Source organism: Acanthisitta chloris, unplaced genomic scaffold, assembly GCF_000695815.1.
Source record: "Acanthisitta chloris isolate BGI_N310 unplaced genomic scaffold, ASM69581v1 scaffold9352, whole genome shotgun sequence".
NCBI classification, from domain to species: Eukaryota; Metazoa; Chordata; class Aves; order Passeriformes; family Acanthisittidae; genus Acanthisitta; species Acanthisitta chloris.
The window spans coordinates 830-10,223 of record NW_008660989.1 but is presented as its reverse complement, the minus strand read 5'-3'; the positions used below and the strand labels follow the sequence as shown (position 1 = coordinate 10,223).

The 9,394-nt window shown below is 36.8% G+C and overlaps 1 protein-coding gene across 1 annotated transcript in view; it reads left to right on the top strand.

Annotated features, from left to right (window-relative positions):
* The window catches only part of FAT1 (FAT atypical cadherin 1), a gene marked incomplete at its 3' end in the record, with an annotated part of 78,463 nt that extends 71,269 nt beyond the window's left edge, over positions 1-7,194 (top strand). The window contains exons 12-17 of the mRNA XM_009070043.1: positions 949-1,182; positions 2,454-2,843; positions 3,989-4,203; positions 4,606-4,743; positions 5,049-5,192; positions 6,997-7,194. Coding sequence (XP_009068291.1) covers positions 949-1,182; positions 2,454-2,843; positions 3,989-4,203; positions 4,606-4,743; positions 5,049-5,192; positions 6,997-7,194 — 1,319 coding nt within the window. The remainder of the gene's footprint in view (positions 1-948; positions 1,183-2,453; positions 2,844-3,988; positions 4,204-4,605; positions 4,744-5,048; positions 5,193-6,996) is intronic.
* Between the last annotated feature and the right edge of the window lie 2,200 nt (positions 7,195-9,394).

The window sequence follows — 9,394 nt, the reverse complement described above, 5'->3', positions numbered from 1 at the left end:
ACCGTGGCTTGCAGCTACCCCTGGTTTTTAACTAGCTTGACTTCAGTTTTCATGGCCTTTTTATGTTCTAGATTATTGTATAGGTCACAGTTAATGCCAAAATCCTGTACTGTACAGGCTGCAGTAGACAAGTAGTAGGAAGGGAATAGTAAACAATGCAAAGATGAAATGAAAATGCAGAGGAGATTAGAATACTTTAGTGACAAAATAAAAGAGAAGAACCTTGCTTCATAGGTTTGTTGAGTTTTGGGGTTTTACTTTGAATGTCACCTGTGTGCTGTGCTAGTATGTAGTTACATAAATTCACACTTGGTGGCATCAGAATACTCATTAAAAGTGTTTCATAATATTTTTTGGGATTGGCTAAAAGGAGACAATGGCTACATATAGTGCCTCTGTTGTTTTTTCTTCCTTTGGAAAGAAGGTATGTGTTAAAACTTCTAGAGGTTTGTCTGTAGTGGCAGGTTATATCTGATACTGTGAATAGCTCTTTTAGTCATTGAGTGTTAGATGAGAAAACCTTAATAGCTGTGGAAGGAATACAACTGAATAACCCAGAAAAATCCATGCATTGATTTAACCTTGCATTTTTTTAAAGCCAGAGTTCTAATATTTTTATTTTCTTTACGCAAGCATGCATGCATTTCTTCATGTATACACATTCTCTCTCATTCTGCACAATCAGGTGGTTTTTCTTTAGCTAATTGCTGTTTCAGGAGCATAGGAAAAAAAGATAGGGGATTTTAGTATTTAATATTTTCAAGCTGAAAAGGCAGGTCATTCAAATTCTTTGCCCAGAGTGAAGCTTTTTAGTGCAGTACAGCTCTTGACTTAGCCAATTATGAAATTACTGTCAAGAAGAAAATTGTTGTTTAGTAGGGGAAGAGATACTAGGGATACTAAAGTCTTGCAACTTGCATCAACTTACATGAGTTACTCTGTTTATAGGTGAACTGAAGACATTAATGGCACTTGATCGTGAGCAGCAAGCAGTTTATCATCTTCTAGTGAAAGCCACAGATGGAGGAGGAAGATTCTGCCAAGCTAATATTATTCTGACTCTGGAAGATGTGAATGATAACGCCCCAGAGTTTACAACTGATCCTTACTCTATTACAGTATTTGAAAACACAGAGCCAAAAACCCTTTTGACAAGAGTACAGGCAACAGATGCAGATGCAGGTATGCATTTTTTGACTGAAACTTTTGTCATGGTCACAAAGTTACAATAATGTTTATTTAGTCTTATCCTGAGACTTGTCAAGTGTTTCAGCAGAACTGACAGATGTTCAATACCACTCCAGGATTAGACTCCTGAAAGAGATATTTAGGCCTACTAAATCATGTAACACCTGACTTCCATGTGTGGGTAGTTTGGAAGACACCGCTTTTGTGTGTCTGCAAAATAGAAAGGAGAGAGAGAGAGACAAAATCTAGGATATTTGTGTGATAAGCTATTCACATTATGATGGATTAGGCTCATCCTTTTACTCCTGATGTAAGTAAAAGGACTATAAAGCCACATTCATTCATGTGGACATGCATTCATAGATTTATTTTTTTTACCGTGTTTCTTAGGCTAGCCATCGATGATACCATAAAGAAAACCCTGGTTGGTTGGTTGTAGCTTTCTGTATATATTACTCTGTTAAGGTTTTTGCTGTCTCTTTATCTTCACTGTTCAGCACAAGTATTTAAGGGAACATGAATTGAAAATGACATTAGAAGGAGTTTGTTCATAGGCTTTGTTGTAAGGAATGCAACAGCATAAGCTATTTTTAGAAGTGGATGATTTCCATATATCACCAGTTTATTAATCAAATAGTATTAGTGAGTAGTTGCCTCATTCTTGTGAAACAACCGACCTGCTTTGTGCTATGATAGGTTGCTGATTTGGAAAGTAACAGACAGATGTCTTCATACTTCACTAGTCTTTGAGGCTCAGGATACTTGACCCCAGAGCATCTAAGTTGTTTGTTTGTTTGTATTATAGAGAAAGGTTGCCAGAAATTATGTTCCTGTTAATTTTGGAGTATGGTTCTTAAATAAAATTACTGGTATAGAGTCTAGTTATTTGATGAAACCTAAACTCTCTCATATCCTCCTCTGTTTTTACAAGCCTGCTAAACAGATGTTGTTGTTCTAAAGTTATAATTAGATTTATATTACTAATTGTTTTATATTAGTTAGTGCTGTGACTGAAGCAGAACCATGCTTTGTGTTTTCTGTGTGACAGAAAATCAGTGCAGTGAAGTGTTAGTTGCATTTTTTAAATCATATTACATAATTTTGGAAATCATTCTTCCCTTTACAAAAGCCTTTAACTCATACTGAAATTTACTTTTAATGTAAATGATAATGTGTATGTTTTATTTCTCTAGCTATCAGATCAGTTGTTATGTTGGTGTTTTCTAATGGCTGCTTCATACTTTAAAATTGTTTTCAAAATGCAGGGATGAACTGTAAAATCCATTATTCACTGGTGAACTCTGCAGAGGGCCAGTTCTCTGTTGATGAATTCTCTGGAATCATTCATTTGGAGAAGCCTTTGGATCGGGAATTACAAGCTGTGTACACACTAACTTTGAAGGCTACAGATGAAGGTTTACCTAGAAGACTGTCTTCAACAAGTAGTCTTATAGTTTCTGTTTTGGATATAAATGATAATCCACCTGTATTTGAGCATAGGGAGTATAGTGCAAGTGTATCAGAGGACATTTTGGTTGGAACTGAAGTTCTCCAGATCTATGCTGCAAGCAGAGACATTGAAGCCAATGCTGAAATCACATACTCAATAGTCAGTGGAAATGAACATGGAAAATTCAGCATCGATTCAACAACAGGTAACAGATTACAACTATGAATGTACTTAAGTTAACCAACCACAATGCCATACTGTGTTCTACAGCAATTCAGTCAAATAGGTTATGTATAGTCCGTGTGCATCATCCTGGCTGTGAAGCCTCTGCTGCTGTCTGTTCACCCATTTTGCCAGCATGTTTACTAGAAGAGCACAGTGGAATGTAGAATAGGAACCTTATGTGTTGCTGCTAGTTTTTGTTACTTGGGTTAGGTTCGTTTAACTGGCAAGAGTAAGGGTTTCCTACCTGTAGTATTCCCCACCCTGGGGGCAGAGGGTGGAAAGACATTGATCTGTAATATTTGAAGCATAGAGGTCTTTCCATAAAAGCTACCTAATCAGAATGAATGCCCGAACTTGGTCTGTAAATTGGGGTAATAGTCATTGGTCCACAAGTCAGTAATCCTAGAGGAGTTTGATACATCATTAAAGAGAGGTTGGAATAGGAGTGTTCTGTTCAACCATGTATTCAGCATGACGGTGGAGATTCTAGACTTGCATGATAGTCAGATTTAGTTTCAGGGAGCATTTAGGTTCTGTAGGTAATTTTTCCCTATTAATTAGAATTCTGTACTGAAAGCTAATATATGCCTCAATTCTAGTTGTTTTCTTACATAGTTCTTTTCCTAGAGCTAATTTCTGGTAAAGTTTATTTGCTTGTGGCATTGTTTTTAAAAAAAACAAGTTTTATACCCCAAAATTAACAGTAAATTGTACCAGTGTAATTGAAATCACGGTTTTTCCAGCATGTATGTTCTTTGCCAGGTAAACTTCATATCTATGAAAGGAGGAAAAAGGTTCCAGAAAAATTCTTCCAGCAGCAAATTAACGTGTGTGTTAGGGACTGCACTATCTTAAATAGTCAGCCAAAAAATCACATTACAGAATGTAAGCCAGGTGGTTTTGAAGTGTGAGTCTTTTATGGTAATGGCAGGAACTTCTCATCTTCTTGCTTATACATGTAAAGCATGATCATTTCACTGTGTAGCTCCAACTTTGTACTGACAAATCAAGCCCTGAAGAAGCTGAGTATTTGTCAGACCAAAGTAAAAAGTCGCAATACAAAGTACTACAGCAATAGCAGAGTTTGTGTAAGGTTTGCTTATTTTTTTCTTTTCCCTACCCTAGGAGCCATTTTTATCCTTGAGAGCTTGGATTATGAAAGCTCTCATGAGTACTACTTGACAGTGGAAGCCACAGATGGAGGCACACCTTCATTAAGTGATGTTGTAACAGTGAATATTAATGTCACAGATATCAATGACAATACTCCGGTGTTTAGCCAAGACACTTACACTGCAGTAATCAGCGAAGATGCTATGCTTGAACAATCAGTTATTACAGTATGTATCATTTCTTTCCTTTGGAATACTCTGTTATGACGAACATGCTTTCACTCTTGAAGGAATAAGTATTGATTTGAAGGTGAACATAAATGAGTAGTTGATGTTTGCCACTGAGTGAATTGAAAATTTACTTGGAAAAAGTTTCAGAAACAGAGTCTCCAGGTGCTGTGGGAAAGTAGATGAGATTTCGTGATATGTCTGTTCTCCTCCTGAGAACATGACTTAATTTTCAGAAGAAATTAAGGAAATTAAGTGATGTTGATTTGTTCTATTCGGATGACATTTCTCCTGAGAACTGAAATGTGTTTGACCAAAACAGCTCATCTTCAGGATGAGTTCATCTGAAAGGTGCTAGAATCTATTTCAGCCTGTTTTAAATGATACTGTAATGTCCCTTAGGTTATGGCAGATGATGCTGATGGACCTTCCAACAACCGCATTCACTACGCAGTTATAGATGGCAATCAAGGAAATCCTTTTACAATTGACCCTACCAGGGGTGAAATAAAAGTTACTAAGCTTCTAGACAGAGAAAAGGTAAGTTTTTCATGCATTTTGAGCAGTTGGGATTAATTTCTCTATACATAATTAATGATCACCACTTTTTATCCTATCTGTAAATTACCATTTCATGTTCCAGAATTAATATAGCTGTAATAAAGTGAAAACATCTATTTATATCAGTACTTTTGGGGGACAGGAGAGGAAGAGAACAGATTGAATATATGAAGGGAAGCTTTAATAGGGGGTTGTGCTGAAATACTTCTGCTGTAAAATGAAAGCTGAGTTTGTTACTTTTTTGCTCTTTAGTGAATGTTTGAACTTCTTTTATTATTTTTTAGATTTCAGGATATACCTTGACAGTTCAAGCTTCAGATAATGGAAGCCCACCTAGACTTAACACAACCACAGTTAATATTGATGTTTCTGATGTAAATGATAACCCTCCAGTATTCTCAAAGGGAAACTACAGTGTTATCATCCAGGTAAATACAGATAATGAAGTAGTCAAATCAATAATCTGACGTGACTTAATTCGTGACTTGAAAAATTTTGCAAGATACAATAAATCAATTGCTTCAATTCTATTTTTCTGTATATTTAATTATTTAAGGTTGCCAGTGAGACTGCTTACAGAATAAGTGTTAAGGGTTACAAAATTGTGATTATTTAGAAACTTAGATTGCAAATTCACAGAATCACAGAACGGGTGAGGTTGGAAGGGACTACTGTGTGTCATCTGGTCCAGCCTTCCTGCTCAAGCAGGGTTGTCCTAGAGCACATTGCACAGTATTGCATCCAGATGATTCTTGAATATCTCCAGTGAGAGAGACTCTACAAGCTCTCTGGTGTTTTTTCATGTTCCGTGTGTGTATGTGTATTTATATTATACATCGCATTTATGTTTAGAACATTCTTAGCATCGTACAGGGACGTTAAAATACATAATAATTTTGCTATTTCATTTTAAGAGTTACTGCTTAGATCCTTTAGGTACCTATTACTGTGAAGCTAGTGTTGTGCACCATGGCACATAGGTTAATTCCTGTTAGCTTCCTCTGGGATCAGAAGTTAGAACAAGAGTAGTATTTCATATTGCTGCATACCAATTTTCTTTTGTCCAATTACAGTCTTTCTTGAAGTGAATGTTAATTATAGTATCTCCTAAAACTGCAGACTGTGTAGCCAATGTCTGCAATGTTTCCCATAGTCAACTAAAAAGGAAAACCATATGTTTATAATTCATTCATATGAGCCTGTCCTAGTATGAGGGCAGCAGAGAAGAAGCTGGAGGAGTTGCCCAAGAATGCTGGTGTACATTTCCTCATGTATTGGAGATGGACATATTTGGACACAGTTGGAAATGCACGTAGCTATTAGGAAAATCCCATTACTTTAGCTGTCCAGATGTAAATATAAATTGTATTTTGAAACGATGGTCCTTGTCTGTTTTGTTGAAAGGGGGGGGAACTTCAGCAGCAATATCTAATAACAAAATTGAGTTATTCTCTCAGAAGCAAAGAATATGCTTGTTGTTAGGAGTTTTTGCAGCTGTGAAAGGATAGCATTTTGTTATCACTGTACTTAAAAATGATTTTCTACTTTTTTTGCTTTTAAAATACATATGTATGTAAAAAAATCTGGCCAATACAGTATAGCACGAGTATTCCGGGAGAGGTGCTACAAATGCTAGATAAGGTTGTATATGTGTGTATGATACATGATAAGCCAAAGCATGTGAAGTGTCTGTGAAGCTTCAGGCATCTACATGATGCAAACTGGAGGAGATTTTTATGATGCAACTTCTAAAACCTGGATTTCATATTTTAACTGGGCTGTGGCTGTGACAGCCACAACTGTACTCAGGACACTAATTAGGGACACAAGGGGTCAGATGGAGGAGTGTGTTTTTCTAGTGCCCCCATTAAAGGCATTAGATTATCCTTTACAAATTTAGCTAGAACACCTGTTATCTTTGATGACTTTGTAATTAGGCTACAGTAATGTTGATTCCGACCAGAAGTGGAAAATGTAAAGTGTCTAAGCTGAACTACCTTAAAAAAATATAATGCAAAGTTTAAGAATGCACCGCCTTTGTCCTTTTACTGTTTATTATTCTTATGCTGAGAGGGTATAGTTTTCCTTAAGCAATACTGTCATTCTGATTTCTCTTATACTGATTAACTGGTTTGACAGTAATTGATAATTTATTTTCTGTTGTTAAGAAGAAATCAACTTCAGACTATACCCTTAACTATAATAAAATCAATGTGTATTACACTTTTATAGGAAAATAAGCCTATTGGATTTAGTGTGCTGCAGTTAATGGTGACAGACAAGGATTCTTCTCACAATGGCCCTCCTTTTGTCTTCACTATCCTGAGTGGAAATGAAGAGAACACTTTTCAGATTAACCAGCAGGGAGTTCTGACCACAGGTGCTGCACTGAATCGCAAAGTGAGGGATCACTATTTACTTCATGTTAAGGTAGGATGTGGCTCTTCTAGCTATTTTGCATTGTAAGTATAAATAACTTCTCCCACTCATTCCCCGTCCACCACTTGCTTTTCTGTTACAAAATCCTGACATGCCAACTAGTCATTGGAGGCATGTCCCTTGAGGTAACATCTTCAGAGACAAAGCCTGTTGGTTTAAATGGAAATCTACACAGGTGTAACGGTAAGTTTAATTAAACTCACAGTAGGAGTAAAGTGTAAGTGAAGTGTTAACAGCATGAGTGGTCTCGATGAGCCCTTTGCCTTCTGTGCGGGATGCTGGAAAAGCCAGCAGGGGACAGGTCCCTTTGAGCCAGCCCCTTCTGTCTGCAGAATTCCTCTTGCCGCTATTGCTTTGACCCTTGAGGCAGTGTTGGAAGCAGGGATATTGGAAGTTGCATGACATGGCAGTTTCACATTCTTTTTCCAATTACAATTGAAGATGTGTTTTTTAAGTTTGGAAAACAGGTCAGTGGAACTTTGTCAAAGCATTGAAACTTCCACCGCAGTAGTTTGAGGTCTTGGGATCTTGCAGTGGAAAACACATCATGAAACTCAAGAAATGACTCTGAAACGCTATAATATAGACAACATTTGCCATTGTGCAAAAAAAACAGGTCATGTCCGAAAAATCCAGGTTACGTTAATATACCCAAGTCCTCTAAAATACTTTTCTGTAACCTGGAATAAGAAAAGTTCAAGCCATTTTTTCAAAATCTTATCCAGTCCTTTTTAATTCATTTATAAATTAAGCAGCTGTGATCAGGGAACCTAAAATCGGTGGGCTAAAAATAGCTAGCCTTAATTCTTAAAACTCATTTCCAGATTCATGTTTTAAGAAAAATTCTTGCCTTTATTTTTACATGTGGAGTTTATTTTAGTCTCCGGATTATTCTTATACATACTCTTGCAGATAATTTCTGACCAAACATGCACTTGCAGAGTTTTAGAGCAATACTGTCTGCATCAGTGTATACTGAATTCTGTCCACATTGGGATAAATGTGACATACTTACAAAGGTCTGTTTTCTTGGGGGAAAGAAGAAAAAAATGCCCACAAATACTGTAATTTGCTGATTGAGTCACTAAACCATCATTAGTAAGAACTGATATAGTTCAATTTAAATATAGTTTAGTTTATGATTTAAGAGTTGAGATGAAAAAGGGAACAGGTATATCATTCCTCTGTTAGCCATTTTTTCCTCAGTAGTGATCTGCTAATTAGTGGTGGGACAGATTAGCCTTCAGGGTACTTAAGTGATTGCTGTGTTGGCCTTCCTAGGCTGCATGAGTCCAAAACAGCAGTAGAACTGGGCTTTGTCACACTTGCTTGATAGGCTTTCCGTGCTCTATGCCAATTCCCCCAAAGTCATCCTTTTGCTTATGGAAGAAGAACCAGCAATGTTTTACCTGTATGTGAAATCAGTGTCGTACAAGATTTGTATGTTTTATTTTACATTTTCTCTAAGCAGTAGCTAATTTCTATTTATTTTGCTTCTGAAACATATTCTTATGAATGCAGGCACAGGCAATTATGTCTGTTCTCTGTGGACTGTTACACTGACTGTCATATTTCGTGATTTAGCTGCACCTTTGGCAGTTCCTAATGTGCTTGGCTTTTCTTGAGTGTGAGACGCCTGACATCTTTCTCTGGGTGGAAACATGCAATTCTTTCATTTCTAAGCCACTTCCTGGACTCTAGGCTGCTTGTAAACAGCCTGTCAGTACTTCAGCTATCTTGTCTTTAGCACAGCACTTGAAAAGTGCCTTTTTTTATAGGGAATGAATAAGGGCCATTTTAATGGCATCCAGTAGCTAAACAAGTGTCTTAAAACAATGTACACATTTAGAACAAAGACTTCTCAGAGACTGTAAATCATGTACTAACATGCATTTTTTGTGTGCTGCGCTACCCAGTCTCAGTATCTGGGACCTGTCTAATCCCTTTACTTACAGGTTTTCTGACTGGATTCTGTAAATATGTCACTACCTTTTAAATGCCATTTGTCATCTTATACTATGCTAGCTTTTTTTCAATAGACACACTGCTATTTGCTATTACATTATTATACATGAATATGAAGGCATCTAAGAGAAAACTAGCATTTCTGTATCACAGGACTTCAGTTCCAGTGATACACCCAAAACCAGAGACATGACTTTTTGTGAGAAGATGTTCTTCCTGGGCACAA